At 43.2% G+C, this 20,051-nt stretch overlaps 1 protein-coding gene across 1 annotated transcript in view; it reads left to right on the plus strand.

The window, feature by feature from the left end:
- Positions 1–8,422: 8,422 nt before the first annotated feature.
- The window catches only part of LOC134458621 (glutamine synthetase-like), a 29,641-nt gene continuing 18,012 nt past the window's right edge, over positions 8,423–20,051 (plus strand). Inside the window, exons 1-5 of the mRNA XM_063211046.1 lie at positions 8,423–8,517; positions 10,421–10,516; positions 11,297–11,520; positions 12,027–12,188; positions 12,746–12,892. Of these exons, the coding sequence (XP_063067116.1) occupies positions 11,355–11,520; positions 12,027–12,188; positions 12,746–12,892 (475 nt within the window). The 5' untranslated portion in view covers positions 8,423–8,517; positions 10,421–10,516; positions 11,297–11,354. The remainder of the gene's footprint in view (positions 8,518–10,420; positions 10,517–11,296; positions 11,521–12,026; positions 12,189–12,745; positions 12,893–20,051) is intronic.

The following is a 20,051-nucleotide window of genomic DNA, read 5'->3' on the forward strand; positions in this document are numbered from 1 at the left end:
TCTCTTGACAGCGCCCCTAGGTGAACTGCAGGCATGGGTAAAATAGGGAGTGGAGAGGGGTATGTACAACCAGCTGTGAAAACACAGTGCAGACCCTAAAGAGAGAAGACTTGCCGTCCTGAAGCGTGCACCTTGATAAAAATAGAGATCCCGAAAAGTACACTTGTTATGCTATTTCGAGAGGGAAGAGGCTGTTCCAGAAGCATAGGAGATGTTTGTTGTTACAAGATATTAAACGTATTGACTGGACTGAGGACATCATCAGGAATGGCCGTGTCTGTGGTACCCACTGCATATCTGAAGTTATCATGATCATCTGTTTTCTTATTTCGGAAAAAATGTCATCATGTCATAGTGTATGGACAAGCTAGTCAAATCGATTTGCCATGTTGTCAATTGACTAGTACACTCTTGAGGATCTTTTCTGAGGCAAACTTTTGTTTAGATTAGATGGGAAATGCTGTAAATTCGACTTTATATTACATTGATCAAATAAGATTGTACTAGATATATATTTAGAGTATGACGTATTTACTGACATGCTTTCTCATTGCAAAATAGAAAAAATAGCTAACTCTGGTTGAGGTGTCAAAGTGTGCCCTCTACCACCCCTTTTTACTTGTCTTGCAGGCCCATGTGAAAAAATAATAGAACTGTAAAGCAAAATAAATTTGAAACAATACACTGATACTGTATAAAGTGCACTTACTGTCTTGTGAAATATTGTAATTTTGTGTGGAGCATAATTATAAAGGGCACATGAGGCATAGAGTAAAGGGCCGTACACACACATCGCTGCTATTTACTAGCTTCTCGCTTGCTCGCCTACTCGCCTCTCTTTCATGGAACGTTTGCTGAAAGTTCCCGTGGCTTTAACTGCCAATGAACAGGCGAGAAGTACCGAACTCTGCCTTCCAATTGGTTACTCGCTTACTCGCCTCGCTCGAAGATAAAATATTTTCAACTCGGGATCCGCCCACATCGCATCGCTTGTACAGTACTCGCCTACTCGCCTGCTAGTCTCGCTGGAACACATTGACATTCTACTGAGTTAATTCGCTGAGCGAGTAACTAGCAGCGACGTGTGTGTACGGCCCTTACAGTTTTTCTCAATTGGTTTTGTACATTTCTCACAACAGAATAATAATTCTCAAAACTTTTTGTTCAATTCTGACTTCCTGGTGTTACCTGTGCACATGATAAAATCAGTTTCTCATAGTTTTCAGTATATAGCAAATGCTTTCATCCACCATGCAATGGTGCAATTCTCAGCTTTTTCGTACATTATCAATTGCTTTTTGTCATATCACTCAAAAAGCTTTGTCACTGAATGCATGAAATTGTCGCACCCTGCCTGCTAGTCTCGCTGGAACACATTGACATTCTACTAAGTTAATTCGCTGAGCGAGTAACTAGCAGCGACGTGTGTGTACGGCCCTTACAGTTTTTCTCAATTGGTTTTGTACATTTCTCACAACAGAATAATAATTCTCAAAACTTTTTGTTCAATTCTGACTTCCTGGTGTTACCTGTGCACATGATAAAATCAGTTTCTCATAGTTTTCAGTATATAGCAAATGCTTTCATCCACCATGCAATGGTGCAATTCTCAGCTTTTTCGTACATTATCAATTGCTTTTTGTCATATCACTCAAAAAGCTTTGTCACTGAATGCATGAAATTGTCGCACCCCCCAAAACATTTAGGCCCTAGGTCATAGTTTAAGTCTTGACATGCAAAATGTTTTACCAAGCTGTCATAATGTGATAAAGACTGTATAATTTCCATTGGATTTTTGTCTATAAATGTGATCTGAATTGGTAAATTGCTTGCAGGTAAATAGTGACTCTCTCTAATCAAAGGCAGTAGAAGGGATATAGAAAACAGGCATGCAGTACAACGATAGACACTGTGCTGCATTATATTACTCTATGCCTCATGTGTCCTTTATAATTATGCTCCACGCAAAGACAGTAAGTGTGCTTTATACAGTATCAGTGTATTGTTTAAAATGTACAGTATATATTTATACTGTATATTTATCAAATTTATCTATATTTTTTCACATGGGCCTGCAAGACAAGTAAAAAGGGGTGGTAGAGGGCGCATTTTGACACCTCAACCAGAGTTGGTTATTTTTTGTATTTTGCAATGAGAAAACCTGTCAATTAATAGGTCATACTCTAAATGTATATCTATTACAATCTTATCTGATCAATGTAATAAAAGTCGAATTTACAACATTTCCCATCCAATCTAAACAACATTTCGCTTCAGAAAAGATCCTCGAGGATGTACTAGTCAATTGACAACGTGACATCCATTTGACTAGCTTGTCCATACACTATGACACAATGACTAACCATTCTGCTGGAACAGACACGTTCATTGACACAAAAACTTGTTTTTGAAAGACAAACTAAGGATTTTGAGCAAAAGACTTGGTTTTGTAGGTCATCCACTGTGTTTTGCCATTTGTTAAAGCTGTTTTGAGAATGAATATTATGTTTTGCAAATTGCGAGAGAGATTTGAGAAATGTCCAAAAGCAATTGAGAAAAACTGTAATACTGGTTTTGGGTGTTTCCATGCCGTCCTGGTTTCCAAATGTCAGATTCAGTCTTCATATTAGCATGTAAAGAAACTTGTTTTGCCCAAGTCGATTGTTGATTCACAGTAATCATCACAATATGACAAAACTGTCAGAAAGACCATTGTGCTTTCCATTATACATGAAATTTGCCATTTTGTGTGTGTCCACAAAAACTATGTTAACCGTGTCACAATCTGAAACCCCCTCCATAAATCAGTAATGGTTTGGTCTTAGTCCATACGAATATCATCACGTGATGTCATAACCTCTTTGGTAGGATATGGGAAGACTTTTTGGTAAGTTTAGAGCTCCATCCTTCCATAATTTAATCCATTCTTTTTTTCATGTTCTCATAGCGGGACAATTGCCTGTCAACTGTGTTATCAACATATTCATAAGAATCTGAATTAGAAATCACATGTAGAAAACACAGATAAAGCATACAAATACATGAATTGATTAAGGTTGTAATCCCCCCCCCCACTGTCTTGACCGTTCTCTGACCACTGACATCATCGTCATCCTCATCTTCATCCTCATAATCATTACCTATGGGTTCCTGAAGAATCTCACATTTCGTTGCTTTTCTTCCATTCATCTGTTTATTTACTGTTTTGCTATCTTTAAATTACAAAGACAAACTTTGCCTATCTGGCGTTTGAATCACAAGGACGCACAGCAAGACAATGCTCTCTGTGCGGAGACGCCAGCTGTTCAAACTCACCCCCTCCGGGGTAAGAAACTCGACCCTCAGGGGAGGGAGGTATCCAGTTGTTGCGCGTGCACAGGATTCCGCGCAAAGATACCATGTGCCCAGGGGAGACCCGGACCAGAAGTATTAATATGTGTGGTTTAAACGCTTAATATGATGTATTGAGAATTCCATGATGTGTTTGGTATCAATCTGATGGTCGTGATGCGAGTGGTGGCAAGGTCTTGGTTTTGAAACGGTCTTTAGGCAAATTATTAAAGATTTAGAATCATAGGGGTTCCACGAGGAGTCAGGCAAAGGCCGACCCCTCGAAATTGCAATAACCCTGCCCAACGAAATTTTCGTAGCTCATTGGTTACCTGACCAAGGTGTCCCACCTGACAAATATGCATTTAAAATGGTAAATGGACTGCATTTATATAGCACCTTTCCACTCCTTCGAGCACTCAAAGCGCTTTACATTGGCCTCACATTCACCCATTCACACACTGGTGGCCCTGGCTGCCACGCAGGGTACCACCCTGCCACAAGGAGCAACTTGTGTTAAGTGTCTTGCTCAAGGACACAACGATGGGAGTCAGGCAGAGCGGGGCTCGAACCTGCAACCTTTGGGTTGCCGAACGGCTCCTCTACCACCTGAGCTACCACCGCCCCATGATGGAAGTAACATATTAGGAGAGGTAACTGTATTCAGGACCTCCTCAGATATCTCGTCTGTGTAGCCCATTCTTCCTTGTTCAGGTATGCATTGATTTCTTTCAACATTGTATTCTGTCGTAGTCGTATTGCTGACAAAGTAGATCTTGTCTTATAATAAAACTTTCATAAAAATCTGGGGAAGAATTCCGTTTGGTCTATTCATATGTTTATTGATCTGGTTAAGTAGTCAGTAAGGTTTATTCGCTGTGGATGGAGCGAGGCACACATACTTGGGACTAACAAAGATTTAGATCCAACGTCAATGGTGTTTACCTAGGTTGAGGTATGTTATGAGAACCGGGACAAGTGCGGGGTGACTTTATCTCCCGTTTGCCGTGTATCCACAGCCCGTTAACCTGAGGCAGTCGATCGGGTGCGGGATGTGGAGACACCTCTCTCGGCAGATACGGTACCTTCTCGGCATCATAAACCCCTGCCTCATCTCTTAACGACTTACATGCAGTTAGGACCCACAAATAAACAATAGTCGCGCGCTGTGAGGTACCGATGTAATAAATTGCTTAACTAGCTGAACCCAGACGTAACAGAGATTGGTAGACTAATCAATTTTAACAGTAATATAGTAATTAAGTATAAATACATAATTACATAGGAACTAGAGAGATCCTACGGCTGGGACTCTAATAATTGCGGTATTGGATAATAGGTTATAATGAAATCTTTTCTACAGTCCAACGCGGAAGCGATCCAAGGGCCTTGAATTTCCGTCGTTGGGTTTTTGGCCTTATTACAAGGTGTTGTGGTGAAACTTCTGAGGTCCTCAGTTAGCACAACGCCATAAAAATGGCTGAAATGTCAAGCCGTGTTACCGTCAATGGTGTTACGCATCAGCTATGACAGTTGAGGAGGAGTATGTTTTTGCCAATTTATCTCCATATTGACAGACAAACACACAAAATAATTTGTGTTCTAGGGAGATGGGTTTGTCTGCTGTTTTTTCTCCTAAAAAAAGTGCCGACTTGTTCCCCTGCACTGTTATGTTGACCGTAACACAGTTGAGTAACACGGTTGACTGTTTTGAAAGTGTTTTTGTGCTATTGATCCCTTATGTGTTGGAAAAATGCTATGAACAGACACTAGGGATTATCTCTGGAGAGGGAAGTCTTGTGTAAGGAGGGTGACTAAATTCAAATCAGACGTTACAGGGATTTATAATGAAAAATGTGTCTGTATCACAGTGAATCATAAAATCCTATGAAACTCAACAATCACATTTTCTATATCAGTTGCACAGATTAATGACAACATTATTGCTAAGGGACATAAGCACTTTCAAACGTATGTTGTTTCAACTCTGTAGTATTTTATATATGTTTGAAATGACACAGTATTTGTCCATAACACTGTTGACAAAATAATCAAGCAAATGTACGCTTTCCTAAAAGTATTTATCAAACTATTTAAGATTAAGCTTGGCAATTTGTTTGTTTGGAAACTTAAATATACACTATGGAAATATCTAGGTCATTTATTTGATTTATTTTTTACTGATAATTGACATTTTGCGTTTGCCAAAAGCGCACTGGAAACGTAGAATGACCCATATAAGGGTTCTTGTCGCAACCATAGTTTGCCTAGAAAACATCACATAAGACAAGTCTCATTGGCATTTTTAAAAAGAAGAATTCATGGAGAAAAAAAATATTTAAAAAATCTGTGGACAATCCCACAAGGGGTTCTGGAGCTCTGAAAATGACACCCAAAATGATTTGTCAGACTTGTGTGGTCTTCTGTTCAAACACCGATGGGTTTCCTTTCTATTTATTGCTTTTTATGAGAGTGTTTCTACTTAACTCTACCAGGGGAAAAAAAACAAGAATCTATATTGGGTACAAATATGTCTTCTGAAGGCCTTAACAGAGCACATCCAAAAACTGCAATAAAATTTGTATCATCTTTGAGGGAATGCTATGACGATGCAGGATCATACACACCAAAACTGACAGTTTTGCAACAAACTATTCCTATCTATGTACCAGCATGCCAAATTTGAGCTTCCTACATGGTTTAGTTCTTGAGCTACGGGCTTGTGAACTTTGACCAAAAAAAAAGAGTGTGAACAAGGGCACCCCCCTCCCCCAGTGAAATTGGCTGTAACATGGAGAGTATACATCTTACATTCAAATAAAGTAACAGTGTTTCTCTTAAGTACCATGGGTACACTCAGTAATATTTTCAGATTTTTTTGAGACCTAAGTGCGCGGGCCCCTGTTGATTTGGCGTGGAATGACCCAATATTGTTTTTCTTTGACTTAGGCCTATTTAGGCCTAGTTTTATTTTAGTTATTCAGTTAGCCTTAATCATTTCTTTTGTTGTGTCATACTGTCCCTACCAACCTGCCTTGATGATTCAACCAAAATCTTGAAATCCAACACTCTTGCAAAAATTATATTGCGACCCGACAGTAGAGAGGAGAAACATGCGTGGGCCATGGGGCTTGGCTTTTAATAGTTTACCCACCCAGCACGGCAGTCACGAAAGGAATCCTTGTCCGTAGCAACAGAGAACTAGTCTCCAAGGCAACATCCTCTCGTTTGAGCATCACCTGGACGACAGACGCAGGAATGTACCAGAGAGCCTGGATAATAGGCTACTCCTAGAATCTCTGAGTGTATAGCCTACTCTATGATGAATGTAGGTTGGAAGTATGTTACATATAGAGACTGAATTCAACGAAAATGATTGTTTAAACGAGACACTTGCGTGATGCAGCCTAAATGCACGAGGGAAAAAGCTGGCATCCCACGCATGTTCTTTGTGCCCCATTTCCACTGTCTTTCTGTGACCTCCATCGTGTTAAGAATTGTCGCCGCGGGGTGCGAATATCAGGGCAGTGCGTGTTGGACAGATGGATCCTGCAGTGCTCATCTTTCTTCTTTATGTGATGATAGCCCATGAGGTGGTCTGCGGCTTAATGCAATATCGAAGGGAAGCTGAAAACCCCAGAAAACAACGGGCTTCACTGTGGTGCTCCAGGTTTGAATATTCTCATTTGCGCGCACGCTCTGTCCCTCCCGTGCGTATCTGTGCATGACGTCTGCGCCGTGCGTATCGTGCGTTGTGCGTTTTTGTGTGTGTCAAAATATAAAACATTTCGCCTTCGCAGATATCTGTTAATTATGTTGCTGTATGTCATTGCAAATCACAAACGTCTACTTGTGCCTGCAATGTTGTTGATGCCACGCCTCGTTTTGTGTCCTCAGCGCTCGAGTGTGCCAAGGTACCTGGCGCGTGAGCAGCAAGTCTTTAAAGACTACTCGAATGAGAGACTGGAGGAAGAGTGGTCGCATCGTCAGGAAGGCATGAGTCTGACTTGGCAAGATCGAGAGACGAAAACAGCTCCCCACGGGACTTTGCTCTGATGAATAAGATTTCAAGTCAATTAGCCTATGCCCCTGGTTGCCTTGACTGAACGTGTGTGAATGATGTATCATGTGTGTGCGTGTACGTGCTGTGCTACTTGTTCCATGCAGGCTGGTGCGTGGGTGTTTATGTTCCCTATGGCAAGAATGCCTAGTCCGTCGTGTCAAAGCATGGCAAGGCGTCACGCTGAAGTATTTTTTATACGTTTTTGATGTGTGACCGACAACTGTCATTCTACAGTTAATGTCGTTTGAAGCTACAGGCTATCTTTACGTTGTTGTCATCATATTGAAATGCGATTTTGTTGAAATGTGCTGTTTTTAAATAAATTCTTGTGACATTTTAAGTCGTGTTTTCAGAGTTTTTTTTCTATCTGTAGGCCAACACAAATAGGGCCTATAGCCTACACATCAATTAAATCAACAAAAGACATCAAGGGGATCATAGCAGATAATTTAGGTTGCCTGTAAAGCCAAATCGAGACAGGCAGTAATACTGCAAATATAAACAATATTGTGAATTGTCTGTGAAAGTTTTGCAAGTGCATGTTTGCATTGTGAACAGTTTGTTCTTATAGTGACATAATGGCATGATACAGAAGGTAGGCCTATTATCAAAGATTCTCTAATTCTAATTTAGATTGTCTCTGGTAGGCCTATTATATAGGCTATAATAGTGTTAACTGATCCATCATCCAGGAAAAGTGCATGCATACCATTTTTAAATCCAGACATAAGACTGAGCTCTTTGCAGATGTGTTATGCATGCACTTTTTATCACTGTAAAAAAATGTTTGAGTTTAACTTTGTTTTAGTATTGTGAAGTTTTTTAACACCATGCTTATGTTTTTTTTGTTTTAACTCATTTGCACGTTTGTTTGTTTGTTTGTTTGTTTTTTACTTTTTGTTGTTTTTGAAGCACTTTGGGTTGCCTGTCTGTGTATGAAATGGGCTACAAATGTGACTTGACTTAACTTTGAAGCAAATCAAGACATCATAATTTGTTCTTTCATAGTGACATCATAATGACAATGACAATCTCCCTAGCAGCCATGGCCTTCCAGGGATAGTGTTAACAGGCTGCCATCAACCAACTGGGGACTGCAGGATGAAGAGTAGTCTTGTCCTCAGGTAAGACAAGATAAAACTTTATTGTCTGTTACACATGAAACATGATGAAGAGTAATCTTGTCCTCAGATAACAGAAGCTCATTTTAGGTTTGATGTCCCACAAAGGGCTTGACATTGGCACCTGCCCTACAGCCAATGATGGGTAAAACTTGCTATAACTTTAGTCTCACTATAGTCTCTCTGAGCTTAGATGTATCATAGTAAATAAAATACTTAAAGGATATACAGACAACAAAACTGGCTAGAAAAGCGGAATGGCTAGTGAAGGCTAGAGAAAATCACTAGCCACTTTGCAGGGCTGGGGCTAGGCATAAGCAGAGTAAGCCCAGAGTGCTTAGGGTATCACCCACTTTGACCCCAAAATTGTGGCATCCTATAGAGACTGACAAAAAATATTATTATTATTATTATTATTATTATTATTATTATTATTATTATTATTTAATTATGAGGGGGGCCTCCTGACCAATTATGCTTAGGGGCTCCAAAACCTGCCACTTTGGTTTACACAAGCCCTTGTCCTGCAACAGCAACATAATTTAGATCAATTTAAACAAACATAGGCCAATAACTTAAAGGTTATGTCTATTTCAATTCACTTGATATTGAATGTAGTCTAAACCCTGTGGGCACAACATAACAAAGTGGGGGGTGCTGTGGCGCAGCGCGCTAAGCCTGCCACATTTGAGCCTGCGTGCCCACCCACGGGTATCCCGGTTCGAGTCCGGCAGGGGTCATTTCCCGATCCTCCCCTGTCTCTGTCCCAGTCACTTAATAAAATGGCATAAAAGCCCCTAAAATAAAGTAAATAAACATAACAATGTGAAAGAAGCATACATACAACTTTCAGGATTTACTCAAGGACATTAGTTTTTCAGATTTCAGATGTGGCAGTGTTTTCATTTTTACCTGTGGGGTCAGCAAGAGGTAGGCTTCAACTGACTTCTGGGATATGTAGGCCTATAGGATATGTTAATATTCTTAGCAGCCTACTTAACTTATGACTGTAAGTAGGTGCCCCTTTGGCCATATATCAGCACATACACATACACTGCTCAAGCATTTTACTGTGCATGTGTGAGAAAAATATTGTATGTGGCGTTGAAAAATATTGTAGGGGCCTATGTACTTTAAGTGATGTGATATATTGCCTATATGGGGCACTTCATAGTACTATTTAAATGTTTTTGGGAAACTCAGCCCAATAATGCCCACACAAGAAAGTTATGTTATATATTGCATGCCTATGGAGTTCCTATGCATCACCCCATTCCATTTATATAAGCTTATACTATTGTGTGTGTGTGTGTGTGTGTGTGTGTGTGTGTGTGTGTGTGTGTGTGTGTGTGTGTGTGTGTGTGTGTGTGTGTGTGTGTGTGTGTGTGTGTGGCAATTGAGCAGTTTTGGCATGCTTCTCAGTGAACTGCTTACAACAACAAATATCTGTCCTCTTTTGATCTTGTCTATGCGTATGCTAGCTTGTCTATACACATTTTCCCTAAGACACATCAGTTGGATAAATAAATTAACGCACTGACATGTTGGCAGTCTGGTCATCCCTTGGGCATGTACATGCTGTGTGACTTTGGAATTGTTTATTGAAGGGTGTTGAGGTGAGGTGCTGAGCTAGGCAGGTGAGAGAGAGCGAGAGAGAGAGAGACGAATTGTCACTTCCCTTTCTGTTTCAATTTGATAATTAAAATATTTTAATGCTTAAACTGCAAGCAAACCAATTTCATTCTTTAAAAAAGGCAATGCAGCAGCACTCACTGCCATCAGCCTTTCCACAATATTGGAGATTGGAATAGTTTTTAACAGGTTATTCCCTTAGGTAAGGTGAAGCCTAAATTTAATCAACAATTCACGTCACTGGACTCTCCACCCCCTTCCTCTTTTATTACAGCAGGGGAACATTGTGAGGGGCGGAAACTCACCACCTGCTTTCAAGCACTTCAGTTGAGAGTTGTGATATCCAACAACCTACAGTTTCAGCTGCAAGGTAAGAAGTGTATTTTATTTTCATATTTTAATACTTTATATACATAGCCTTTTACTATTTTATACATTTCCCCCCTCCCCCATGTACCTATACGAATTAATGAGTGTTTGTACATTTTCCCTTTGAGTATTACATGCATGCAGAATTTTACCACAAAAAAAAAAAATATATATATATTGGGTTTGGCCCGTGACTTTATCCCAGATTGTGATTTTGTCCCACTGTAAATTTGAGTTTGACACCTGCTTTAGTACATTTCGTATGACACAATACTTACAGTAACGTTAACAAAACGGTTATGCATCTCTCAAAATGATTTGCTTCAAATGTGAATATCCATGTAAGTATAAATAGACAATAAAAATGGCATTATCATCACACAATGCCAACTCATTGTGTGTGGATAAGACATTCACGTTTTATGTTGTCAATTAAATGGTGTACAGTACTCTGTTGGATGTAAACTTTCCTTTGATAACACGGCAAATCATGAAATCATGTCCAGGACAAGAACAAACAGTGTTGTAGCCTTTCACTGCAGATGGGATCGCTGGCTGGCCTATTCTCTATTTGCTGAAAATACTCAACCACATCATAACAAAATTGCTATGACACTACTGAGAGACAGATTAAAACATAGCCATTATGATTTCGGTGACAGTAAGCTTATAAGATAGGCTCTGCACAAAGGGGTTTAGTAAAAATCACCTCACCAGTTAACATAATTATGTCTTCCTTTGTAATAATTACTAATAATTACTGTAATAATATTGCCTTTAGCCTCTGCTGGCTGCTCCTGCTCCTGTTCCCCTGACTACTCTGCCTCTGCTGGTCAGCCATGTCTGTATCAGAAAGCTCTCTGCTGTCCAAGACCCTTCGTCGACACTACCTCTGTCTGCCACAAGGCCAGAAGTGTCAGGCGACGTATGTTTGGATTGATGGGTCAGGGGAGGCGCTGCGCAACAAGACCCGAACCCTGGAGGAAGAGCCCAAGAGTGTCACGGGTAATAGGGTTGAATGCTGTCAAGGAGCAGGGATTTTTTCCCCGCATATTGCCATATCTGTAGAAAGTCAAAATGGCGAGAAACCCAGAAACTTCAGCCTAAGTCTCACATTACATGTTACAGGTTATAGGGAAAAAATGGGTCAAGCATGCTGTTTGGGAAGCATTATTCGTTATGCTCCTGTTCAGACCAAGTCTCGGAAAGAGATTTGAAAGTCGATGATAATCAGGCAAATACTGTCCCTCCCTTTAGTCCTTGGGCCATGTGTTGTCTGTCTATTCTTGAGTCTGTGTTCTTAAGTGCCATACCTATGTGCACCAGGGAGGTCTAGTACTGTGTAATTACATAGACTGTTCTTGCATAAACTATTATTTGAAAACATAAGAGAATTTTGAAAACATTTGAAACATTTGAAAAGATAAAGTCTGTTAACTAGTTTATAGCCGGATACCATCAGGCATTATATATTTGTGAAACAAACTCAATTCTTACTTATTCTGTTTCAGACATCCCTGAGTGGAATTTCGATGGCTCCAGTACCTGTCAGGCCGAGGGTTCTAACAGTGATATGTTCCTCATCCCCGTTCACATGTTTCGAGACCCATTCACTCTCGATCCCAACAAACTTGTCCTTTGTGAAGTTCTCAAGTATAATCGGAAACCAGCAGGTAAAAACAACACCGTCATCAATTGCAGCTGCCAGAAGCTGAAACAGGCTTCACTCAGTATAAGGGTGCTGGCCCAAACGCAAATGACTCAAATACAAAAAAAAAAACTTTGCACACCTTGCAGGAACTGTTTTTTTAATGGCATGCTGTCTTCAGTGTGCAACAAGTGTAACCAATTAGCACAAAAACACACCAATAAATCCCATAGTTGCGAAACTAAGCTGCATATTATTTCTGAGAATAGTATGAGTATACGCATATGTACATAAGTCAGGATTAAAGTCACCACATTTGATTTCATTCAAATGTGTTTCGAGTTCAATGTTGATATGTTGATCTTTCAAGTCTGAGTGAGATTTTTTTTTAACCTCAGAAAGACTTTTACCTCAAACGTGTTTCATTTGTGTCAGTCTTTGTGCACAAACCCTCTGCAACACAGAGCTTCAAGTGTGAGGCAGGAAAATTTCATAAAACTCAACACACTGCTTACTGTTATTTTTTTTCTTATTCTATTTCTTGGAGTGATTCTTGGACCGTTTCATTTGTGTTCAATTCAGATACCAATCACCGCCACAGATGCCGTCAGGTGATGGAGGAGGTAGAGGACCAACATCCCTGGTTTGGCATGGAGCAGGAGTACACTCTGCTAGGGATGGACGGACACCCATACGGCTGGCCCAAAAATGGCTTCCCGGGGCCCCAGGGTGAGTAGGACTCAGGCCTGTTCACATTGAACCCATTGATGCTGGATTCTGCATATAGGCAACATTGACTCAGGCGCCTGAAACAGCATGAACGTAGCATTCAGGCTCAAGACGTTTGAGACTTTTTTTGGTATTAAAAATGTGGGTATGTTACAGCTGTATGAACACATTCTAATGCAAGATGAGGGTCTTCGCTTTGGCATGAATGGGCTAAAACAGTAACTATTAAGATTACTAGAATTAGATATTTCTGTTAACACTTGCCAACAATAAACAAATGTTTCTCCTAAACATCAACAAGCCGAAGGCATGGCGATGTCTATACATTCGTAAGAACTCTGGTTGGCTGACCAGATCAGAAAAATCCCTCTGATATTATTCCCAATGATATCATTCAGCATGTTGTTATTGATATGGCTGACATGTGAACTGCATCATTCACAAGATTTATGACGATTTTTAGAAAGACAAAGTTGTAGTCATCTGCATACACTCCCAGCCACTTTATTAGGAACACCTCTCTAGCTCCACGTACTAGTGCGTTTTTCCTCCACCGGGGCAGACGCGTGGTCGTTCTGTAAAGCGTCCTTGTGGCTAGTGCTTGATGAGGGCTTAGACCTTTGGGGGGGAGACGGGGCCGAGTAGGGAGCCTGCCGTTGGTAGTTTGGAGTAGGCCTGGCATATGTCACTAAGGCGATAAGGGACCATAACCTTGAAGGCCGGCTGCTGCTTCTTCAGCGCCTCAAACTGCTGTTGGATAGCCTCTATTGCGTTAGAACTGAAGAGGCCAGAGTCGGAAATGGGGTAGTCCAAGACCGCCGACTTATCCTTGTCATTCATGGACGAGAGGTTCAGCCAGGTGTGCCTCAGTCTAACCACAGCTAGCGACATATCGTGTCCAGTCGCCTGCGCTGTACAGGCACAGTAATGCTAGACAGTGTGCCCATGAAAAGCGAAGAGGTTGAAAGAGGAAGTGTGCATGCGATAGCCCTCCTTTGTACCCTCTCATTATAAAAATAATGCTTCGGTGGAATGTCCCATACGATGAGGCCGTAGAGAGAGAATCATCGAACGAGTTTGACTGAAAGAGAACCGCCGCTCACTGTCTATTTGTTTCTTTTTCGCACCATTCTTTGTAAACCCTAGAGATGGTTGTGTGTGAATATCTCAGTAGATCAGTAGTTTCTGAAATACTCAAATCAAGCCCTTTTGGCACCAACAGCCATGCCATGTTCAAAGTCATATGAATAACCTTTCTTCCCCATTATGATGCTGATTATATATAGAAGGATTTTTTTATATATATAAATTAAAACACATATTAAGAATAGATTAAACACAATATCATTATCAAGTTAGCATGAGCCCAGATGTCAGTCATTTATACAAAAGGATTAAAATGGCCATAATGCAGTGAATTTCCTGTGGTGTGACTTCATTGTGTGTTCATTCAATGTGTGTTCCCTGTTTCCTTTCATTTACATTTGTTAACTTTGTGAAGCACATTGAGTTGCACCTGTGTATGAAATGCGCTATATAAATAAACTTGCCTTGCCTTGCCTTGATGCAGGACACATTTTCCCAAAAATGGCAAAAATAAGGCGAAATTCCACGGACCACTAAGTGCATTATTTTTTTCCCAATTTTTTCCATCATTTTTTTCAGGAATTGGAAAAATTGCGTAACGCCCTTAAACGTCAACCACCCAAATGCATTGTGTTGTCGCCATGTGATTGACTGATTAGAAATGTACCTCAACGAACTGTTGTAAAGGTGTTCCTAATAAAGTGGCCGGTGAGTGTAGTTGTGAATGGCCTTTAGTTGGGGCCATATTTATTACAGAATGTTTCTCAAAAGTTCTTTTCGTAAAGGCAGTGACACAATGCAGCTCTGCTGAGCAAGCTGAATCTGCAATGTACACTCACCGGCCACTTTATTAGGTACACCTGTCTAGTGCTGGGTTGCACCCCCTTTTGCCTTCTGGGGCCTGTACAACGAAACTAGTTTGCTGGCTTATTGGGGTATCTTCAAGAGTAACCTGGTCAAGTGCATGTAACCGGTCTGGATTTCACTCTGCGTTGTGTTGAATAGTTGAAAAAAAGGATGACTCCGAGACAAGGTGACGATTCATATGATGTTTAGTGATTCTGTAATTTCACAGACAGTACATAATCACCATGGGGCTTGGGCTGCACACTCCCACTCCTCTTCCCACAGCATACAGAGACAGGCCAAGTTATAATAAACACATTTAACAGCAGCACCAAACACGGTGAAAACACATGAATAAAACCAAATAAAATCGCTAGGTTAAAGAAGTGCTACCAAGAACATAGCCTGCTTCTCATTATGAAACTCAGTGTGCCCTGGCTAGCTAACTTAGCAAAACTCCGCTAGCATAACGAATGAGTTAGCTAAGTTGCCAGGGTCACATTTACATTTTTTTTACACATTATACTCAAACAACGAAAATAAACACACACCTGGAATATCAGACACAGTACATATTCACCATGGGGCTTGGGCTGCACACTCCCACTCCTGAGAAGATCATAAAAAGGAATGCTAAATACTCGTGCCTAGCGTTAGCAACGCTAAGCTAAAGGATTGTCACGATGCCACCGGCTTATGTTACACCGGGTGGCGCTAACACATTAAAATACATGGAAACCAGGCATCATATTCGTGTAATACATTAGGAAAGGGGTAATACACGGAATAGTGTTCAGGATTACTGTGATACAACTGGTGGATGACAGAATAGAAAGGAGATTTAAGTAAGATTAGGGAAAGAGAAAAGTGGAGAAACATACCTCTTCCCACAGCATACAGAGACAGGGAAGAGGATATGGAAAGCATAGAAATATGAATCAGAAAAACGGAAACATTAGAGGGGGATAGAAGGAGGGGGGCAGGAAGCTCCATAGACACCCATGACAGTGAAGAAGTCTACTGTAGGACTAGTGTAACGGAGGTGTGTCAAAATAAAAATCTTTGTGTAATTATACTACAAAAAAGAAAGGTGCTAAAAGCGCACTGTTACATTCACCCCCCTAGAATTTCACAAAGATGCAAAAACATCCCGAACATAAAAACACTCGTCAAGCTCCGCTTACAGCCATTACAAATACCAGCGTGACAGCTACCTAGAGAGGTCAGGCGTGATCTAGGGGTGATCAAGTCCCAGAACGCACCGGGTAGATGAGATGCCATATACACCTCAACAGTAAGGCTCAGACCAGAGACTACACGACTCAGAAATCTATGTTATTCACACTCAGAACATAGACAACAGGCTCAATAAAGCTACGAACAACAGCAGAAGCTGTCAAATAACTAAGAAAAAAATATATATATAATGCACGCACTACACGTGAATGACCTGACCGAAGGACTCATCCCCACCTAAAATGGTTTGCAACTGAGCCATAGACTCTATAAGTCTACACACAGGCTTAATAACCCTACCAAACCTGGACGAGGGGAAGGGGGCTAAGTGGCCATTTGAGGGAGTGTCAGTGTCGTGAGGTGGGACGTGAGGTGGGTCGTGAGGGGTAGAGGGCATGATATGTTCTGCAACATCACCAGGGCCAGCCACACCACTAGCAGAGGCATCTGAGCTGCCACCAGGAAGCGGGGACCCGGGACCAGCTGCTTCATCTTCCTCGAAGTCATCCAGCGCGGCAAACTGTTCAGCGACCCAAGAGGAAGTGCGGTCCGCGACAGAGTCATCTTGGTGTGACGGGGCAGCGACAGACGGGGCAGTGACAGACGGGGCCAGAGCATGCTCAGAGGAGAGATCTGACAGGTGAGCCTCGGACAAGGATACGCTTGAACTGACACATTCAGCTGCTGCACTTGAAGCGACATCTGTATCATCTGCGAGTGGCAGGAAGTTCACTGAAAGCAGGAGGTTCCGGTGGAGCACCCTCTGTTTACCATCACTGCCCTCGACTTTGTAGATATGGAGGCTGGGCTTTGCGGCTACCACAGTGTACACATCTGGCTCCCATTTGTCAGCAAGTTTGCGCTTTCCCCTGCATCCTTTGTTGGCAATAAGGACTCGGTCGCCAATGGACAGCGCCACTCCTTTGGCCCTCTTGTTGTACTGCTCAGCTTGGTGTCTCTGCTCAGACCTGGAGTTCTTCTGAGCGACTTGCATGGCTGACTGGAGGTCACTGGCCAGGGACTTGACATAGGAGTCGTAGTCAGCAGTCCTCTCATCACAAATCACATTCCTGAACAGCAGATCAACAGGCAGTCTCGGGACCCTGCCAAACATCAGGTAGAAGGGCGCGAACCCAGTCGTCTCATGCACCGTGCAATTGTAGGCGAAGGTCATGGTTTGAACCAACTGGGGCCACTTCTGTTTGGACTGTGGGGGCAAGGACCGCAGCATGTTTCCCAGTGTCCGGTTGAATCTCTCTGTACCACCGTTGCCCATCGGATGGTAAGGAGAAGAGTGAGACTTCTGCACGCCAGCCAGCTCCATGAGTTCCGCAATGAGCTCACTCTCAAAGGACGCTCCCTGGTCTGAGTGCAGGCGAGTGGGGAAGCCATACACACAGAAAAAGTTGTCCCACAGCCGCTTCGCCACCCTCTTAGCAGTCTGGTCTTGACATGGGAATGCATGTGCGAGCTTCGTGAAATGGTCAGTTATGACCAAGACATCAACAGACTTGTTGTTCTTGTCCTCAGCAGACCAGAAATCGATGCAGACGAGTTCCAGAGGCGCGGTTGTTTTGATGCTGTGCAGAGGAGCTCTGGCGGCTGGCTCAGCGGTCTTGCTGAGGACACATCTCATGCATTCTCTGACGTGATGCCTAACGTCCTTCTCCAGGTCATACCAGAAGAACCTCTGACGAGCAAGGGAGAGTGTGCGCAGTTGACCCTGATGACCCGCCAAGTCATGCAGACCAGCCAAGACATCTGCCTTAAGGGAAGCAGGCACGACATACTGGAATCTCTTGGTGTTGGAGAGGGGGTCTTTCGAGACTCTGTAGAGAATGCCATCCCTGAGCTGGAACTTCCGCCATTCTCGTAATAACTTCAAGGCCAGGTGATTCTCTCGAGCACGTTCACGTCTCGACGGTCTCGATTTCCGTTCGACATAGAACATCACTCTGGCTATGGCGTCATCCTGTAACTGGCGAGCTCTCAGCTCATCCGTCGACCACGCATGGAGTGTGTCCTGTCCACAGTCCCCCAAGCCCGTCAGGTGGTCACTGAGGGAAGCGGCCCGCTGCTGGGCGCCAAGGTCCCACACGTCCTGTGTGTCCAGAGCAGCTGACACATCATCACCTGACATGGAGAGGGGTTGCACGGTGCTGAGAGAGGAGTCAGTCGTGGCCTGAGGATTACAGGTGAGGCGGAACATGTCTTGCACGCAACTGTCGTTGACCTCGGAGGCTTGCTGCAGCAGATCAGCGTAGGGTTCAGACAAGAGCCGCTTCACAAAAGGGTCACGACTCAGAGCGTCAGCCACAACATTCTTCGGCCCGGGAACATGTCTGAGGTCAAAGGTGTATGGGGCCAGCTTGGACACCCAACGCTGCTCACACGCATCTAACTTGGGCTTTGTCAGGATGTATGTGAGCGGGTTGTTGTCCGTCCATACTGTAAAAGTGTGACCCTTCAGCCAGTGGCTGAATTTCTCGCATACTGCCCACTTCAGAGCCAAGAACTCTAATCGGTGGGCTGGATAGTTGGCTTGGCTCCTGCTGAGGGACTTACTGGCGAACGCGATGGGTCTTGCTACCTCTTCACCCTCTGGAACTTGGGACAAAACGGCTCCCAGGCCGTCCAGGGACGCGTCAGTGCACAGCACGAAGGGCTTGTTGAAATCTGGGTGGGCAAGAACTACGCTTGTCAACAGCGCCCTCTTGAGGTTCTCAAAGGCTTTCATGCACTCTGGAGTCCAGTCTCCCGGAGTTAACTCACGGTAGGTGCCAGGCCTCCGAAGCTTCCTGTCATGTCTGCCTCTACGCTTTTGGCCAGCAGTTAGCGCAAACAGGGGCTTAGCAATGGATGAACAGCCAGGGATAAAATGCTGGTAATACATCACCATTCCCAAGAAGGAGCGAACTCTCTTCTGAGAAGGTGTGCACCCGTCCTCCATCATCAGATCCTGTGCTGTGAAGCTAGAGATGACATCAACCTTCTCCTGATCAACAGACACGCCACCCACATTCACAACATGCCCCAGGAACTTAACAGACTTGCGCAAAAAGTGGCATTTCTTCTGGGAGAGCTTCAGATTGTGCGCCCTCAACCTGGTGAAGACGACCTCAAGACGACACAGGGCCTCTGACTCAGACGGGGCAAAAACAAGGAGATCATCCAGGTAGCACAATAGGGTGGAAAAATTGAGGTCGCCAAAAATGCTCAGCATCATGCGCATGAATGAAGCGGGACTGTTACACAGACCTTGGGGGAGCCTGTTATACTCGTAGAGCCCGAGTGGTGTCGTGAAAGCAGTGAGATGCCGATCAGACTCATGGAGGGGGATGTTATAAAACCCAGACGTCAGGTCCATTGTGCTGAATAGCGCATTGCCACCAAGGGCCGCAAGACAGTCTGACTGATGTGGCAATGGATGGGCATCTTTCACTGTCTTTGCATTTAGCCAGCGGAAGTCTGTGCATATCCTGAGATCTCCATTCTTCTTCCACACCATCACTAGAGGCGAAGCGTACTCACTGATCGACTTTCTGATGATGCCCTTCTCCTCCATGTCACTCAGAACTTCTCTCAGCTTGTGATAGTGCGCAGGTGGAATACGGCGGTAAGGAAGCCGGAATGGCCGATCATCAGTGAGGTGAATGCGGTGCACAAACCCCTTGGCCTCTCCACAGTCAAGCTTGTCCTTGGAGAAGACGTCCTGGAAACTGGAAAGCAGGTGAGCCAGCCTGGACTTACATTCATCTGAGACTTCACATGCATCAATGTCCACATCTCCGAGGCCACACGCGTCAAGACACTGTTTTGGAGACTGCAACTGAGTCGGAGCATTCATGTGAGGCTGAGCGGCGCTGTTACAGGCAAGGCCCTGAGTCAGAGGAAGGTCCTCAATAGCCACACATGGTGAAACATCAGCCAGCTTTGTGTTACGGCGCAGCCTGACAGGGTACTCAGTGGGGTTGAGAACTCTCATGGGGAT

Source organism: Engraulis encrasicolus, chromosome 11, assembly GCF_034702125.1.
Source record: "Engraulis encrasicolus isolate BLACKSEA-1 chromosome 11, IST_EnEncr_1.0, whole genome shotgun sequence".
Classification (NCBI taxonomy): domain Eukaryota; kingdom Metazoa; phylum Chordata; class Actinopteri; order Clupeiformes; family Engraulidae; genus Engraulis; species Engraulis encrasicolus.